The 19,920-nt window shown below is 44.5% G+C and overlaps 1 protein-coding gene across 2 annotated transcripts in view; it reads left to right on the top strand.

Moving 5' to 3' along the window:
- The first annotated feature begins 5,208 nt into the window (after window positions 1-5,208).
- The window catches only part of DENND11 (DENN domain containing 11), a 41,760-nt gene continuing 27,048 nt past the window's right edge, over window positions 5,209-19,920 (top strand). For both annotated transcript variants that reach the window (XM_080666995.1, XM_080666994.1), the window contains exon 1: window positions 5,209-5,622. In XM_080666995.1, the coding sequence (XP_080523121.1) occupies window positions 5,361-5,622 (262 nt within the window). In that variant the 5' untranslated portion in view covers window positions 5,209-5,360. The remainder of the gene's footprint in view (window positions 5,623-19,920) is intronic.

The raw sequence follows: 19,920 nt of genomic DNA, 5'->3' as shown, positions 1-19,920 counted from the left end.
GGCAGTTAGGGGCAGGCTGGCAGGGGATCAGTTAGGCATTGATCAGGCTGGCAGGGGAGTGATTAGGGCAGCCGTGGGCAAACTATGGCCCACGGGCCGAATCCGGCCCGAGGAGCCGAAAGAGCAGAGGGTTCTCTTGCTCTCCCCTCTGCTCCTTTACTTTGAATTTATATTAGTTCACACAAACACTCCATCCATGCTTTGTTCCGGCCCTCCGGTCCAGTTTAAGAACCCACTGTGGCCCTCGAGTCAAAAAGTTTGCCCACCCCTGCCCTAATCGCTTCTGCCTGCCACCCTGATCACCCACTAACCCAGGGGTGGGCAACCTTTTTTTTTTTTTTTTTTTTTAATATATTTTATTGATTTTTTTTACGGAGAGGAAGGAAGAGGGATAGATAGTCAGAAACATCGATGAGAGAGAAACATCGATCAGCTGCCTCCTGCACACCTCCTACTGGGGATGTGCCCGCAATCAAGTTACATGCCCTTGACCGGAATCGAACCTGGGACCTTTCAGTCCGCAGGCCGACGCTCTATCCACTGAGCCAAACCGGTTTTGGCGGTGGGCAAACTTTTTGACTCGAGGGCCACAATGGGTTCTTAAACTGGACCAGAGGGCCGGAACAAAAGCATGGATGGAGTGTTTGTGTGAACTAATATAAATTCAAAGTAAAGGAGCGGAGGGGAGAGCAAGAGAACCCTCCGCTCTTTCGGCTCCTCGGGCCGGATCCAGCCCGTGGGCTGTAGTTTGCCCACGGCTGGGTTAGGGGCAATCAGGCAGGCAGGCAGGCAGGCGAGCAGTTGGGAGCCAGCAGTCCTGGATTGTGAGAGGGATGTCCGACTGCCCTCAGCCCGGTGGGATCGGGCTTAAACGGGCAGTCAGACATCCCTCGAGGGGTCCCAGATTGGAAAGGGTGCAGGCTGGGCTGAGGGACACCCCGCCCCAGTGCACGAATTTCATGCAATGGGCCTCTAGTCAATGATAAGAGAGAATCATTGATTGGCTGCCTCCTGCACACCCCACAGTGGGGATCGAGTCCACAACCCGGGCATGGGCCTTGACCAGGAATCAAACCGTGACCTCCTGGTTCATAGGTTGACACTCAACCAATGAGGCACACCGGCTAGGCTACATGTATATTACTTTATGCACATATACTTAGTGTGGTGCTAGTGTAATAATAAACAGGTCGATGGGAAAGAATACATATAATTTAATATTGTACTTTAAAAGGGAATTATAATCAAAGGACCCAGAAGGTTTTTTTTATAAATGGTGTAGCCATTATTGGGTAACTATCCAATTAAGAAAATTTAGAGTCTTATTTCATACTAGAGGCCCAGTACATGAAAATTCATGCACTGGAGCGGGGGCGTCTCTCAGCCCGGCCTGCCCCCCTCACAGTCTGGGAGCCCTCAGGGGCAGGAGGCAACCCAGCGATCAGGGGAAGGTGATGCCCCCATCACACCTCTGCTGCTGCCACTGCCAGCAGTGCAAGCCTTGGCTGGCCCTGGTTACCTGAGCCTCGGCTGGCCCTGGGCGGCTGGGCAGCTGCCATCCGAGGCTTGCCTGTGCCTCGGGCCGGCCCTGGGTGACTGGGGGGGCTGAGGGGACTGGGGGACTCTGGCCGGGCCTGCCTTGCTGTGTGCCTGCTGCCCTGGCAGGGCTGAGGGGACTGGGCGCCGCCATCTTGTGGCTGTGGGCGCTGCCATCTTTGAGGGCATGGCAGTCAATTAGCATATTCCCTCCTTATTGACTGTGGGCACTGCCATCTTTGAAGGTGGGGCAGTCAATTAGCATATTCCCTCTTTATTAGATAGGATCACATATAAATATCGAATAGATTAAGATATCAAATGTGGAAAATCAATCTATAAGTAACTAGAAGAAAATAAAAGTGAATGTTGATCAAATTTCTGGGTGGGGACCAACTTCCCAAATGTTAAAGCAGCACAAGAAATCACCAAAAGAATTGCTAACTTTGACTACATAAAATGTAGAATTTCAACATTTCATCAAACAATTAAGCAGCATTAAACTACACAGTAAATTTGAAATGATATGAGCAAAAATTATTCCAGCCAAAAGATGAATATTCTTAGTGCATACAGAAGTTATGCAAATTGATAACAAGAGCATCAAGACCCCACATGATAAGTGAGGAACGACAAGTCAATAGCATATACTTGGAAACTAAGATTAGATGCAGTCACAAAACATTATCTCAAAGCAAAATGTCATTTACATCTGAAAAATTGGCAAAAAGTATTCTAAGTGGCAATATCTAACTTGGACAGGAATGAAATTAAATTGATGCCCTTACACACTTGTGAGTCAGCAATTTGGCAGTACAATAGAGAACCTTAGGAACATGAATACAGTTTAACCCGGTGTTCCCACCTCTGGCAACCTGTCATAGTCAGCAACCTCAATGGTTGATTGCATTTGCCCTGCCTGTCACCCCTCATTCTAGATTTCATTTCTTGCTTGCTAGCTGCCTTTCCTGCAAGGCTGTAAGCCTGATGAGAAGGGATGTCTGTCTTCTTCACAGCAGGGCTTGGCATATAATAGGTATCTAGTGTTAGTTCAGAGTGGAATTCGGCCAACGCTTTAGGCACAACAAAAAAAGAAGGGAAAGGGCTTGATTTTCCAACAATGAGAGTGAGAATGGTTAAGTAAATTTTCCAAACATACAATGAAAACCTTTAAAGTAATGCATATAAAAAGTTCTAATAGAATGGCAAAATGGTCGTGTCCTGAGGTTAAAAAATAAAAATACAAACGATATACAGTATGATTTCTATATGTAAGTATAGAAAAGAAAAATATCTAACTCTATCATCTATTCTAAGATATACCATTATTTACCTGCCACTAAGAATAAAAAATGCCCATGATGGGTAATCTAAGATGATACACTGTATACAGCTGTGACAAATAAACCTCCCATGCAGAGAGGGCCAGGCAAGGAAACTTGTTTCTCTCCATTTTGCCTTTGGGTGAAAGGAGAAACCCCACCAAAGAATTTGTAATATAATCCAGGGATTATACTACCAGCGTGGTTCAAAGAACCTCAAGCAGAGAATTTAACTCAAAATAGTCTCAGCTTGGTGGTGTCTCCTGATGGCTGACAAAGGCAAACACAGATCCCCTCTGTGAGACCAGGACCTCCGTGGGGCCTGCGGCAACTACGAGTTAGCATAGCAATGTGAACAAGTAAACATTTTGCTTCCTAGAATTGATGAACTAGGACAAGTAAAATCTTAACAGGGGCCAATTAGTGGTGAGATAATAGATCAAAAGTACTTTAATATAATGTATTTTATATACACTTTATTTATTTTTAAATATATTTTTGTTGATTTCAAAGAGGAAGGGAGAGAGAGAAACACCAGTTATGAGAATCATTGATCGCCTGCCCTGCACGCCGCGCCCTCTGCTGGTGATTGAGCCCCAACCTGGGCATGTGCCCTTGAGAACCCCATATGTCAAAATTTTAAAATAAAATTATTTTACTTTCCAAATACTAAATATATCTTCATTATATAAAATACACTCTGTAAAATAGATCTACATTAACATTATGCTAGGGTCTCTGAATGTTAGTACCCTTCATTCCTTCTTGCTCCTCACACTCGTTTTCCACCAGAGTTATTCTAATAGCTAAATTCAATGAGTTCCCTTCCTACCATCTTGTGAAATTCAGTAGACACAGAGAAGATAAATCTCATGGTCAGACTGTGAATGTGTTAAGAGGGGTGTCATCATTAACATTTTGAACACCTATTATGTACAAACTACTAGGTTAAGGCTGGCTGGAGGGGCCAGTGGTACAGAGGTATACATCTCTACTTTCATTCATTTAGTTGACAAATACTTGATAAGTACCTGTTAGCAAGGCAGTCGGAATTTGAAGATAGTCATGATGGCTGGTGAGCTAGAACCCTTACGTAAATGAAATACGGAAAAGGCTCTAGGTTTAGGGTTTGGACATTTTGGCCTCCTGTTTATATAGAAAATTGGTTGGGATGAGTATTTTGAATTTATTTCCTGGCATATATACAGCTTGAGGATATTAAACTAAGGGATGCTGGGGTGGGAGGCTGGACTCACACAAAGACCAGGAAAGGGAAGTCCCTCAGGGGAGAAAGAGGAAAGTCACACCTAAAGCTGGTATCTTTGGAAATAGCTTGAGGATTTTCTAGAACCCCTATTCTGTATTTAAAACAACATTTTGAATGTCTCAACCCTTGGACAAATCTGGTGGCTAAATCACTCTTTTACAGGAGGGGGAAATAAGAACTAGGAATGGCTATTAAAATAACGAGAAAACCATGGTGAAGAGAGGGACTTGTTCAGTTACCTAATTCATCCAAGGTTCAGGAAGGCGGGCAGCTTGCCCCTTTCAGAAGGACCCAGTGGACTCATGCTGTGTTACCCAGAGGGTGTTTATGAAGATTCTTGTCCTACGTGCCAGAGATGCAATGATAATATGATTTAACCCCTCTTCCCAAGGAGATACTCAATGACTGCCCAAGGCTGCTACTTCCAGGCTAAAACTATGACAGAACAATAAAGAATCTATTTATGCAGCATTTCCCCCCAAAAGAATAGGAACTGCTTTAGTCATTTATAGATTTAGTTCAACCTCTCCCCTATCCCCCTCCCCCCCCCCCCCCCCACACACACACCTTCCCCAGGACAACTGACCACCACGCTCTGTAGAAACAGTCTGAAATGGGTGGGGAGCCCCGAAGTCCAGGAAGGCCAGGGCCAGGGCACTATCCGGCTCGTTCCAGGGCACACCAGGCTGGGTTACAGACACACTACCCCAGGCCAGACACCAAAGCGCCCAGCTCCAGGACACCAGCCCCATCCCAAGCCCGACAGCACCCTGCAGTGCTCCCTCTCCTCCACTTCCCAGCACAGCGGTGGCTTTGGCCACACATCCAGGATTATGTAATGCACATCAGTCATGGTCCATATGACAAGGGGGCTTTTAAAAATAATGGTGATATGTAAAAATTCACGGTGGAACAGTTATCCCACGGAATTCTAGGTAAGAAGACGCCATAAGCCAGGCACAGGTAAACAGATCCAGGTGGATGCGCGAACTGTCACCACACATTTCCTGTACCCGAGCGCGTAGGCATCCGTGCACTCTCAAACTGGGCACGTAGTTCAGCGAAGCCTGTAGGGAGGACGCCCGACGCCCGTGGGAGGGCAGCGGGGCAGGGCGGGGCCGCCGGGGCAGGTGCGGGCGCGGCGGCGGGAACGGGCCTTGGCCCGCGGGCGAGGGGAGTTCCGCAGCCCGCCCCTGCGCCCGCCCCTCTCGCCCGCGGCTCCTCCTCGCTTCGCCATGGTGGAGCGGGGCGACGCGGCGCCGCTGCTGCGCTGGGCCGAGGGCCCCGCCGTTTCCCCACCGCAGGCCCCGGAGCTGCAGGCTGGAGGCCGGGGCTGGGGCGGGGGCGGCCGGGGGGCCGCGGAGCCGCCGAGGAGGCGGGAGCCCGAGGAGCTGGGCGCCTCCGAGGTGCTGCTGCAGCCCGGACGCCTGGAGCTGGGCGACGTGGAGGAGGACCAAGTGGTGGCCGTGTTCGTGGTCACCTTCGATCCCCGCTCGGGTGAGAGCCTCTCCGAGACCCGGGGTGGGAGGGGGTCGCCCCCAACCGGGGCTGGGGGGCGGCGGGGGAGGGGCTTGCTGCGCGCGCACCCGCACCTACACACCTGCACCCCCACCCCGCCGCGGGCTCCTGCGGAGGGAGCAGGACGTCCCCGGCTGGATGTCCCCTTGAGTTTGGGCGCGGGACGCGGGGCTTTGTTCCCGGCGCCCTCCGACCCCCTCTCCTTCCCGTCAGGCTGCTGCTCAGCAGTTCGCAGCCCGCGCGCCCATCCTCACTGTCGTGTTTGTGCTGCGCCTATAGAGGGTCTTGTTTGTGGCTTTTGTTTTCTTGCTTGGCTAAAAGGGTTTTTTCCCCTTTAAGAGTTGGACCGTCCCTCCTGAAACTGAGTGTCCTATGCTTCCCGCCCTCGCTCCCCACCTGTCCCTGACGGTAACTCTGCCAGCAGCCAACTTTACTTTCTCTGACCTTATTATTTTGAGGAATTAATGCCGGCGGCATTAAGGGATAGGATTGAGGGACTGAGCTGGAGAACGCTTAAAGAAAAGGGAAGCTTACTCAGGTAGGCTCTTGCTGGGTTATTTGGCGATTAAAGGGTATTGGCACATAACCTTTAGCCGGCCACTCAGTCAGGAAGTGTATGTACACTGTAGTGGTGGGAGACTTCCTGGGGGTCAGAGTGAGTGAATAGATCCTCTCTCAGCTGGTCCTGGCCACCAGGGGCCTCTCACTGAGAGAGCTGCTTTGTGGTCATTATTGGAGGCAGGATAGCTGAGGCGGTGATTCTATGGTCACAGTGGTCGGCAAACTCATTAGTCAACAGAGCCAAATATCAACAGTACAATGATTGAAATTTCTTTTGAGAGCCAAATTTTTTAAACTTCTTCTAACGCCACTTCTTCAAAATAGACTCGCCCAGGCCGTGGTATTTTGTGGAAGAGCCACACTCAAGGGGCCAAAGAGCCTCATGTGGCTCGCGAACCGTGGTTTGCCGACCACTGGCGACTCTAAGAAATCCCAAGTGTGTCTTTGTGTAAATCACTCCAGTGGAGTTACTGAAAAGTGGAGTGCCTATTAATGAAGGATATAGATAACACTTCTTTCTGGAATTCCCCTCCTGGTTCTCCAACAATGAGCAGGGATCCCGTTATGAAGAATTTTATGGGTGCCATGCAGTGGGACGAAAACGAGTAAGGACCTTGAGGTGGGGATGCAGACAGGCAGGAGATAGGTCCTGGCAGGGTGCCGTAACTTTGGTCAGGGGTTATCAACCAGCAAGACACAGGAAGTGACAGTTCCTGGGGAGGAGACCAGGCCATTCTGACTGTTCCTTGGCCCCATCCCAATGGCTTTAAACTTTTTTTGACTATGACCCACCCTATGAAATTAATTTTACATCACAATCAATACATTCATATGGATACATATGTAACTCAGACAAAAGTTTCATGAAATAATACCAATCCCTTCTATATGTAGTGCATATTCATATTCAATTTTTTTTAAAAAATAAAATGTTTGTAAATGCTATTCGCATATGGTTAGGCCTTCCAGATACCAGTAGTTTGAAAAACTGCTCTTTTTTGACCAAAGTAACCCTTAATGTTAGGCAAAAACAGATACTTCGTAACTAATATTTATTATGCCCTACCCCATCACCTGCAAGTAAATATAGCAGGGCCTCAAGTAGCATTGTTTCAGTCAACTAGTTTGGTTAATAACGTTGATGGGGTGAGGGTGGGGGGATCAATTCTTGGCTTGGCTAGGGCCACCATCTGTGGAGTTTTCACATTCTCCCTATCTCTTCATGGGTTTACTCCAGGAACTCCAGCCCACCCCCACCCCTAACCCAACCCCAGAGATGTGCACATGAAGTGAATGGCATTTCTAAATGGTCCCAGTGTGAGTGTGTGGATATTAGTGTGCCCTGCCATGGAAGGGCATCTTGTCCATGGTGGATTCTCACCTGTGCCCTGAGCTGCCGGGAGAGGCTCCAGCCACCTGCCACCCTTAACTGGACCCTTTGTTTGTATTAATTTTTCTTAAATGCATGAATAGCTAACATTTATTTCAGTATTTAATATTTGAAGTATTTGGTTCTTTAACTAGAACTTTGGTGATGTTTTTGTTATGAGAAATATGGGATAGGAGCTTAATTCTTTTTTATATCAATTAGCCTTTGGTAAAATTGGTTGGTTTCGTTGTGTGTCATTTTGCTTTTAAGTCACAGTTTCCAAAATCTTTGAGACAATGTTAAGTGAGACCTTACTGTTGATGGGAGCGTAAGATTCATTCTGGAAAGTATTAAAGAGTAATAGAAGAAATGGGACATTAACAGTGATTCAGCAGTGGTAGCGCTGATGGCAGAGTTTAGGGAGGGGAAGGAGAAAAGAAAATCCGGTATTAACCACAGGTGGAGTTGATAAAATTGAAAAGCGGAGCTGGACCCGCCCTGCCTTGTCAGTCACAGCTGGTGAGCATGGTTTTGTGGGTTTGTGTGATAGAGTGGGCATTGTTAATGATACCAGGACACTTACTTTATGTAGGCAGACATTTTACTACAATGGGGTTTCATCTGATTCTAATCACCGCTGTTATTTGGTGATCATTTATACCCAGTTTATACATGAGAGTATAATTCTTCTGGTTACAGAAGAGAGTAATTCCTTTATACATTTAGATACAAGGTTTGGAAAGCTGGGTTGGGCATCTATAGGAAAAATCTGAGAAGAGGGTAGAGACATAAAAAGATGTTTTTTTCATGGGACTCATGGTTGAAAATGATAGTTGTTGGATCTACAAATGATGTGAGGACTTAAGAGCTTGCGCGCGCACACACGCACACCCGGACATTCACACACTCCCGTCTTTATCTGGAGCAGGGAGGCCCTAGGATGGCAGTGCTGGCCATCTGGGCTACAATGCTGCTATTGAAACTGGGCCCAGATGCTAACGATGCAAGCTAGTGGGAGAGGTCGACAGCCAGAATATTGCTTTTTCATGTGTTCAACCCTTGATTTAGAGCCTTGATTTAAAGTTTTTATTTTGCTCTTTGGGTTTCTAGTAAAATGTTCTTTTCTCTGCTTAATTAAGGGAAAAGATATTGTCACATTTGGAAATCATGCCTCTCTCTGTCTATGGAGGTGACATAGCTGTCTCACCATGAGACTGAGGACTTGTATGTGGGCCTGAGGCAGATAAAGCTTTGGACCTACAAAGCATGATACCTGTGAATCTGCCCCATTGGACTATTTCTTTATGAGATTCACTTTGAATGACTACATTTTCCCCAGAGGTATTTTGTGGGTGTGTGTGTGTTGGAGGGTAGGGGGGAGGATGGCTGAAGGAAAGAGAACCCATTGAGGTTTTTAAAATGTTTCTTTTCCCTTTGTTCTCCTGATTAGGGATGAATTACTACCTGTTCTTCCCTCAGTCTCAACCAGTGCCTAAATTACATGTAAACACCTATTTAGTTTAGTGCATCTGAATGCTCTTATGTTTATGTCAAATGAGTGTACAAAGATCACTCACACTAATTGTAGTCTGCATGCGCTTTCTGTGTAGTCAATGACATATGAGCATTTTCTTTTAAACAGTGGAGATGGTGGAGGTGCACTGGGATTAGGGCTAGGTGTGGTGTCTGGGACACGACTTGGATACTGCCCAGGTCATCTGACTTGTGTAAACAATAAATGGCTCCAGCCCTGGGTGGGAAAGTGACAAAAAGCAATGAGAATGGAAAATTTGGAGCATAACTTTTAGATGCGAAGAGCAGTCCTGAGAATGGCTGGCTGAAAGAGGCCAAGAGAAGGCCAGTTCTGGGAGCCAACAGGAAGGGCTCTTAGGATGATTAACTCTGTTGTGTCCTTTCTCTGAAGTTTCCATCTGATGCCAATGAAATACAATTGTGGTTAATTTCACTAGTCCCACAGTGTGGAGTCTTTCCCAGGTGACTCACCTACTGTGGTTTTCAGGGAGAAGTCATTTTGTGGCCATCTGCTGTGAATTCTGCTGCTTCTCTTGAAAGTCTATGGAGGGTAAAATAGGAGTGGGAATTCTAATGCCCACTGGGTATTGAGTGCCCACTGTGTGTCAGGAACTAATCCTTCCAACAGTCTAGACTGTAATGATGAGAAAAACTGATGAACAGAGCCTAGTCATCTTACCTCATGGGGTGGAGAGGGACAGAGCCCAGAGGCGATGCAGGCCAGCCTGTCTCCAGTGCCTGACCTCCTTCCCCACACCGCACTGCCCAGGGTAAAACGATATGGGGTCTGAGGAATGGAAGGGTTTTTCCATGTTAATTGAATGCACTGGAATTCAGGCCTGGATGGCATGTGGCTGACTCAAAATCACCAGGATGAGTTCCTCCCTGCCCCAAGTTTCTTTATACTGCCTCTTTGTTCCTTTGTTTTGCAAATCTCCTCATTCTAGGTGACTTTAAGACTACATATTTAAAACTAGTTAAGAATAAAAATCAAGTGATATGGGCTACTTACTTTTCTGGTGTTGGATTGTGAACCAAATAATCTTTTGAGGTCTCTTCCAAGTGGTGTTGGGGCCATAGATTCTTGCCTTTATTCATGAGACAGGATTCCTCTATTTCCCCTTTGGAATTAGGGCACATATACACTGAGTGGCCAGGTTATTATGAACTCTGAACGCATAATAATCTGGCCACTCAGTGTGTGTGTGTGTGTGTGTGTGTGTGTGTGTGTGTGTGTGTGTATATATATATATATATATATATATATATATATATATTTAAGGCCTGGTGCATGAATTCTTGCATGGGTGGGGTCCGGCCAGCCTGGCCAGGGGGAGGGGACATGGGCAGTTGGCTGGCCTGCCTGCTGGTCAAATTCCTGGTCGAGGGGACAATTTGCATATTAGCCTTTTATTATATAGGATATACATTGAGTGGCCAGATTATTATGCATTCAGAGATCATAATATCTGGCCACTCAGTGTATATGCTGATGGGAAGCTGTGGAAAGAGTAAAAATCAAGGCGTATGTTGGAGAGGGGAAAACTGGCTATAGGGCGCTGTAACCAGACCTTCTGCTGAGGCAGCCACTGCTTATGAAATGAAGACATCAACAGGAAATTCTTGATTGGGAAACACCCAGCAACAAAAGAGAAGGAGGATGGAAAGTCACGTATGTCCCATTAGAAAGAGATCATTTTGGTTCAAGATCATTGCCTTTTCTACTTTAAATACATGAGATGAACTTTCTGACAGGCAACAACAATTAATGTCTATTCCCCCTAAAGAAATAGTCGTTGATGAAACCCAAATATGCCTGGGTGTGGTCATTAGGCAGCCCTGTATGTGGAGAGGTCAGAATGTATCTGACCTAAGGTAAGAGCTTGTGACACAGCCCTGGGAGGCCCTCACACAGAGCTGCCAGGCTGACCTTGGCGTGGCAGGTACGTCTGCAACCAGGATCAGCAATGCCCCCTGGGTAATTGAGCTGCCAACCCAATAAGCTGTTAGTCCACGTTCCTTTAAACAGGGCTTATTTACTTTTGCAGAAGCACGAGTTATGTTCCACCAATATTTGCTGAATGACAGGCTGAGTGTATACAATGCAGATTGTCATCTTACAAAGGGACAGCCTCCTACGGTCCTGTGGACCTCTCCTCAGAAGTCTCTTTGCAGCTAGAGGCTAGGCAGCGTCTGTAGGTACCTGCCATAGGCCCAGAAAAGGGTGAATGTGGAGATGAAAGGAGAGAGAATTAAGGGGAAAAGACACCGTCAACTGTGATGCATCTCTCTTTGATTGACTACCCCTGAGTGAGCCCTTCTGTTGAATCCGTCCAGGCCCCAGGTTCCTGCCTGAGCTCTTAAAGTGCAGTGACCATGTTTGCAAAGCCAGAGGGCTTGGCATGGGAAGACTGAGCCTGGAAAAGGGAGTGTTCAGGTTTTCTAGCATTAAATGGCTTGCCACAAGGATAGCTATGTTCAAAAAAATCACTCTCCTTTAAGCTCTACAAGTTTCTGATATAAACTGGTTTCCAATAACTGAGAATAGTGGAATATTTCTGTTAAAGGAGGATCTTTAGTCATGATGCCTCTTCATCCCCCTGTTTATAACACATTACCTCAATTATTTTTTACTTTTGCAAAGGCCCTTATGCTTACCTTATGTTTTTACACATCTCTATTATTTCAATTATGTTCTCCAGTTTGTATGTTGAAACATTTTAAACCCCAGAGAAGCTGGAAGAATAGTACAGTGAAAACCTATATATCCTTCATGAGAGTCCTCATTTGTTGGCATTTTACCTTATTTGCTTTATCCTTATGCAATCAGTTCTGCTGTAATGTGAAATATGCATTCCTAAGAATCACTGTACTGTGAAAATCATGCAGTAAAAGTCACAGGTTTACGAGAAAAATGGGGTCAGGGGCACAACACTCAAAAACCGCCAGTGACCCATTAAAAATATGATAGGAACCTAATAAAAATGGTAGGACAGTTTTACATATGGTCAATAGTTATATTCACAAATATTCAAAATATGGCACTTTATCTTAAGAGAGACCTGAGATTTGCATATGATGGTGAGTGTTGGAGGGATTGAGCTTGTGAGTTATTGTGAAATAGTGGATGAAGAGCTATGTGAAATTTGATGGAAAGTGGTAACGCTAGAGGTGATTGCCATGGCTCCTCTCACACACACAGTCAGCTGAGGCAACAGGCAGGTGTTTGAGGTTTGTATGGGGGGAGGTGCATTTTGTGTACTCCTATGTATCTCAGTTCAGCTGCATGTAGTTTTCTGCATTCACATTGTGAACCTTGTGGTTGAAATCACACATCACCAAACATGAAATCCCCTGTGATCTGATTGTTCTTAATGTATCAATTGATGTGGAACAAATTTAGCCAGCGTTATAGCAGAACTGACTATGTATAGATAAGCTTTTAAAATTATTTTGCTGAACTATTTAACAGTAAGTTGCAGACATCATAACATTTTCATTTCTAAATTCTTCAGTATAAATTTCCTATGAATAAGGCATAACCACAATGTCACTACTGTCCAGGCTTAATTAACCTAGGTTAATTTATTAATTTTTTAAATTATTTTTTAGAGCAGTTTCAGGTTTATAAAAAACTGAGCAGAAAATACAGTGTTTCTATATACAACTAGAGGCCCAGCCCACAAAACTGTATGCAGGTAGGGTCTTTAGGCCTAGCCTGTGATCAGGGCCATCTTCCACCCGCTCACCAGTCCCCAGTCCCGCCCCACCACCATCCACCCTAGTTCCCCGTGGTTCCCCATTCACCATCCAGCAATCAGAGCCAGCAGGCCGGGGGGAGGGACCAAGAGGTCTGCCTTCCACCCACTCGCCAGTCCCCAGTCCTGCCCCGCTGCCACCCACCCCAGTTCCCTGTGGTTCCCTTTCACCATCCAGCGATCTGAGCCTGCGGGCTTGGGGGAGGGACCAAGAGGTGGTCAATGCACCTCATAGCAACTGGTCATCTGTTGTTCTGGTCATTACACCGTTATGGTCACTGGCCTTTTATTATATAGGATTATTCCCCCTAATATTGACATTTTGCATTAATGTGGTATATTTGTTACAGTTGGTGAACTAATATTGATATGTTATTAACTAAAGTCTGTAGTTTACATTAGGGTTCACTTTTTGTGTTGTACTTACTAAGGGTTTTGAAACATGTATAATGTTATGTATCCACCATAACAGTATCATGCAGGATAGCTTTATTGCGTAAAAATCCCCTGTGCTTCAACCACTCATGTTTTCTTACCCTGATCTTTTTACTATCTCTATAGTATTTTTCTTTTCCAGAATGTCATAAAGTTAGAATCTATATCATCTATATATATTAAACTCTAAAATGCAAATAGACCGAATGGCAGAACAACCAGTCGCTATGATGTGTGCTGACCACCAGGGGGCGCGCACAGAACATGGTGGGTGTCGGGTGCGGCAGGATGGTGGGGCATGTGAGCAGAGGCGCCAGACCAAGGCGGAGCACCAGTCGCTATCATGAGGGTGAGCCTCTGGTGGTTACTGAAAATTCTTCGCTCCTGTGCTCCGTGGTCCCACCTGGCACTCACATCTGCTGCCAGCGCTGGTCTTGCTTGCACCCACTGCCGGTGCCAGAGATGCTGCTTGCACTCACTGCCGGTGCCCGGCGCCAGTCCCAATCACTTGGCGCTGTCAGCAGGTGCGAGTGGTGGCTGCCGGCCCTGATCGCCCCTGAGGGCTTCTCCACCTCCCCCCACTCCTGAGGGGTGATTGGGGCAGCAGCCACCACTCATATCTGCTGACGGCACCGACCCTGCTCACACCTGCTGCTGGTACCAGCTCCAATTGCTCTGCACCGTCAGTGGGTGTGAGCGGGCTGGCGCTGTCAGTACGTGGGAGTGGCGGCGGTGGGAGTGGGGCTGCCAGCAGACAGGGGACTGGGGGCCATGGCAGGAGGGCCCAGGCAGGGGCACGGAAGATGGGCCGAGACCCACCCCTGTGCCCACTGTAGCCTCATGGCCCACAGTTCCTTTCAAGGTGCATGAATTCGTGCACTGAGCCTCTGGTCTATATAATAAAAACCTAAGCAACTGTTATGGCAGAACGACCGGTCACTATGATGTGCACTGATCACTAGGGGGAAGATGCTCAATGCAGGAGCTGCCCCATAGTGGTCAGTGCGCTGTGGGATCACTGCTCAGGCAGAAGCCGGGCTCATGGCTGGCAAGTGCAGCGGTGGTGGCAGGAGCCTCTCCCACCTCCACGGCAGCGCTAAGGAGCAGCGAGCCAAGCGGTAAGGAACAGCGAGCAGGCAGGTGGTAAGGAGCGGACTGTGAGAAGGATGTCTGACTGCTGACTTAGGTGGACATCCCCCGAGGGGTCCCGGACTGCAAGGGGGCACAGGCTAGGCTGAGGGGACCGCCTCCAATGCACCAATTTCATGCACCGGGCCTCTAGTCATATAATATTTGATTATTTTCAGACTGTCTTCTTTTACTTAACAATATACATTAAAGTTATTTCATGTCTTTTCATGGCTTGATAGCTAATGTATTTTTATTACTGAATAGTATTTTATTGTATGGACAGTCCACATTTTGTTTATCCTTTCACCTGTTGAAGGACATCTTGGTTGCTTATAGTTTGGGGCAATTATAAATAAAGCTGCTGTGAACATTCATGTGCAGGCTTTTGGGTGGACATTAGTTTTCTGCTCATTGGTTAAATGCAAAGGGGCACACTTGCTGGATTATATGTAAGAGTATGTTTAATTTTGTAAGAAACTGCCCAACTGTCTTCCCAAGTGACTGTACCATTTTGTACTCCCACCAGCAATGACTGTTGCTCCACATCCTCACCAGCATTTAGAATTCTCTGTGTTTCAGATTTTGGCCATTCTAATAGGTATGTAGTAGTATCTTGGTGTTTGAATTTGCATTTCCCTGATGGCATATGATGTTGGGCATGTCTACATATGCTCATTTGCCATCCATATATCATCTTTGGTGAGATATCTGTTCATGTCTTTTGCCCATTTAAAAAATTTGGTTGTTTTCTTAATGTTGGGTTTTAAGATTCCTTTGTGTATTTTGGATATAAGCCTTCATCAGATATGTTTTTGAAAATATTTTCTCCCAGTCTTTGGCATGTTTTTTTGTTTTCCTAACAGTGTCTTTCATAGATCAGAAGTTTTTAATTTTAATGGAGTACAACTTACCAATTTTTTTCTTCAGAGATCATGCTTATGGTGTTTTATCTAAAAACTCATTGCTAAACATAAGGTCTCCTAGATTTTCTCCTATATTATTTTCTAGAAGTTTTGTCTCTTACATATAGATATACTATTCATACTGAGTTAATTTTTGTGGAAGGTGCAGTCTATGTCTAGATTCATTCGTTTGCATGCAGATGTCCAGTTTTCAGCACAGTTTGTTGAAAAGACTCTTTTCTTCATTGTATTGCCTTTGCTTTTTTGGCAAAGATCAGTTGACTATTGTTGTGGGTCTACTTCTGGGTTCTTCTGTTCCATTGATCTGTTTGCTTAATCTTGTCTAATATCTTGCCAATACCACATTCCTTTTTTTTTGGATACATAGATTTTTATATCTAACAACTTAAAAATACACATTTTTCTCAACTATACATGGAACATTTATAAAAATTGATATGAACAAGTCATAGAGAACACATCAAAAATTTAAAAAATATTGTAAGGAATTATCTTTGACTACCACACAATGAAATTATAAGTTAATGTAAATAGATAAATTGTTAAAATTCCCCATGTATTTTGAAAATGTAAAACCACACTGCTAAATAATGCAAATTTAAAATACCTAGAACTGAATGATATGAAAACATTACATAGCAATATTTGAGGAATAAAGCAAATGCAGGCTTTGAAGAACATTTATATTTTAAATAGATATATGAGATAACAAGTTAGAAAATGAAGAGAATAAACTACGGGGGGGGTGTGTGTGTGTGAAAATACATTAAAAAAGAATAGATTTTCATGTACAAAGACTGCTGGGATTTTTTAAAAATTACCATTTACATTCAATACTATTTTGTACCAGTTGCAGGAGTACAGCTTAGTAGACGGTCATATGGTATACCCTACAAAGTGCTCCCCCTGTTATCCCAAGCACCCACCTGGTACCATACATATACAGTCAACACAATATCATTGTTTCTTATGCTGTACTTTACATCCCCATGACTATTTTGTGATTATTTGTACTTCTTAATCCCTTCATCTTTTTCACCCAGTCCCCCAATCCTACTTCCCTGTGGCAACCATCACTCTGTTCTCGGTATCTCTGAGTCTGCTTCAGTTTTGTTTGTTTTTTCTCTTCTTTAGATCCCACATATAAATAAAATCATATGGTATTTCGTTCTCTGTGTGACTTATTTCACTTAGCGTAATACTCTCTAGTTCCATCCATGCTGTTGCAAATGATAAGATTTTATTAATAAGTAATATTCCGTATTGTAAATGTAGCACCACTTTTTTATCCACTTGTCTATTGATGAGCACCTGGGTTGCTCCCATATCTTGTTATTGTAAATAACACTGCAATGCACATAGGGGTGCACATATTCTTTCAAATTATTGTTTTGGTTTCTTTGTATAAATATCCAAAAGTGGGATCACTGGGTCACAGAGCAGCTCCATTTTTAATTTTTTTGAGGAAACTTCATACTGTTTTCTATAGTGGCTGCACCAGTCTACATTCCCACCAGCAGTGCACGAGCGTCCCCTTTTCACCACATCCTCACCAACGTTTGTTATTTGTTGATTTATTGATGATAGCCATTCTGACAGGTGTGAGGTGATATCTCATTGTAGTTTTTTGTGTTGTTGTTTTTTTTTAATCCTCACCCAAGGATATGTTGCCTCCCAACTGGGATCGAACCCACAACCCACATATGTGCTGTGACCTGGAATTGAACCCACAACCTTTTTGGTATATGGGACGATGCTCCAATCAACAGAGCCACCGGGCTGGGGCTCTTATTGTGGTTTTAATTTACATCTCTGATAATTAGTGACATTGAGCATCTTTTCATATGTCTATCGGTCATCTGTATGTTCTCTTTGGAGAAGTGTCTAGGTCCTCTGCCCATTTTTTAATTGGATTTTTTCGGGGTTGGGGGGGGTTGGTGTTGATTTGAGTTCTTTGTAAATTTTGGATATTAACCCCTTCTCAGGTGTGCCATTGGCAAATATCTTCTCCCATTCAGTCGGTTGTCTTTTCTTGATGGTTTCCTTTGCTGTGCAAAAGCTTTAGTTTGATGTAGTTCCCTGTCTTTATTTTTCCTTTTGTTTCCCTTGTATACCACACTGTCTTGATTACCATGGTTTTATAGTAAGTCTTAGAATTGGATAGTATCAGTCCTCTGACTGTTTTTCTTAAGCATAATGTTGGCTATTTTGGACCTTTTGCCTTTTCATATAAACTTTAGAATTAATCTGTCAATATCCACAAAATAACTTGCTGAGGTTTTGATTGAAATTGCCTTGAGTCTATAGCATAAGCAAATGTGAAATTTCCTCTACTCATATTCTTCCTAATATATCAATTGTGTTACCCAAAGTCAGCATTATATCAGAACTTACTATATACAGATATACCTTTTCTCCCCCTGAGCTTTTTGAAAGTTAATGGTGATTTTTCATTTCTAAGTACTTGTGTATAAGTCCCCTAAGAAGAAGGTCATTTACCTATATAACCACTATTATTGACCCTAGGGTAATTAACATTAATTCATCAAAAAACATGCCTGTCCTCAATAAAGCTGAGGGTGTGTTTTTTTCTAATTTTTCTTTTTATTTTAATTCCTCTCCTGTACTAATTAAGTGGCTGCCTTTAAGAAATGCAGTCTCCTGCCCTGGCTGGTATGGCTCAGTTGATTGAGCATCCTCCCATGCACCAAAAGGTCACCGGTTCGATTCCTGATCAGGGCACATACCCAGGTTGCTGGTTTGATCCTGTTTCTCTCTCCCTCTCCCCCTCTCTTTCAAATTAATAAAAACATGTATTTTTTTAAAAGTTCAGACTCCTGGGGACAGAGGTGATAGGCTGGGATGAGGGCTGCAGTAGCTTTATCTACCTCCCTTCACTCCAGGAGGTTGTCAGCAGGAATACTCGCCCTGCGGATAAGGAACTGTTCCGAGTGCTGCTTGGGAGCCTGTGTTCTATTCCCTGATTCCTCAGCCTGATGCGCCTTACTGCCCAGGCCTGACGGGCTTGCGTCTGTCTAGATGTGAACAGGATGTCATTAGTCCATCTGATTCTTTCTGTTTCTGTACGAGGAGGCATGGCCAACCACAGAGGAACGACAAGGGAGGCTTTGAGAACCAGGCTGAGGATGGTCAGCTGCATCAGATAAAACATGGGTTCAGCCATGAATACCAGAAACCCAAATTAAGAGTGACTGGATCAAGATAGGAGGTTTTTCTTTTATTTTTTTTTAATTTAATAAATTTTTATTGTTCAGATTATTACAATTGTTCCTCTTTTTTCCTCCCATAGCTCCCCTCCACCAGGTTCCTACCCCACCCTCTGCCCTTACCTCCCCCCTCACTGTCCTCATCCATAGGTGTACGCTTTTTGACCAGTCTCTTCCCGCACCCCCACTCCCCTTTTCCCCCCCGAGAATTGTCAGTCCACTCCCTTTCTATGCCCCTGATTCTATTATATTCACCAGTTAATACTGTTCATCAAATTTTTTATTCCCTTTGTTTTTAGATTCACTTGTTGATAGATATGTATTTGTTGTTCATAATTTTTATCTTTATCTTTTTCTTCTTCTTCCTCTTCTTGAAGAATACCTTTCAGCATTTCATATAATTCTGGTTTGGTAGTGATGAACTCCTTTAGCTTTTTCTTATCTGTGAAGCTCTTAATCTGCCCTTCAATTCTGAATGATAGCTTTGCTGGGTAGAGTAATCTTGGTTGTAGTTTCTTGCTGTTCATCACTTTGAATATTTCTTGCCACTCCCATCTGGCCTGCATAGTTTCTGTTGAGAAATCAGCTGACAATCATATGGGTGCTCCCTTGTAGGTAACTAACTGTTTTTCTCTTGCTGCTTTTAATATTCTCTCCTTGTCTTTTGCTCTTGGCATTTTCATTATGATGTGACTTGGTGTGGTCCTCTTTAGATTCCTTTTGTTTGGGGTTCTCTGTGCTTCCTGGACTTGTAAGTCTATTTCTTTCACCAGGTGGGGGAAGTTTTCGGCCACTATTTCTTCAAATAGGTTTTCAGTATCTTGCTCTCTCTCTTCTTCTGGGACCCCCATAATTCTGATGTTGGTACACTTGAAGTTGTCCCAGAGGCTTCTTACAGTATCTTCAACTTTTTGGATTCTTTTTTCTTTTTGCTTTTCCGGTTGACTGTTTTTTGCTTCTTTGTATTCCAAATCTTTGACTTGGTTCTTGCAATCCTCTAGTCTGCTGTTAGGTCTCTGTATAATATTTTTTATTTCAGTCAGTGTATGTTTAATTTCTAGTTGGTCCTTTTTCATATCCTCGAGGGTCTCGCTAAATTTATTGGCCTTTTCTAGGAAATTCTTGAAAAACCTTATAACCATGGTTTTGAACTCTATATCCAGTCGTTTGCTTTCCTCCATTTCTTTCATTTGTGACCTGTTTCTTTGTCTCCGCATTTTGGCTGCTTCCCTGAGTTGATAGAGTGGCTTTGTGTGCTAGGTGTCCTATAGGGCACAGTGGCTCAGCCTCCCCAGTTACCTGAGGTGGACACTCTTGGTGCACCCCTTTGTGGGCTGTGT

The sequence above is a fragment of the Plecotus auritus genome, assembly GCF_963455305.1.
Source record: "Plecotus auritus genome assembly, chromosome: 4".
Taxonomy (NCBI): Eukaryota; Metazoa; Chordata; class Mammalia; order Chiroptera; family Vespertilionidae; genus Plecotus; species Plecotus auritus.
The sequence above is the reverse complement of the archived record's forward strand: the minus strand, read 5'-3'. Positions and strand labels throughout refer to the sequence as shown.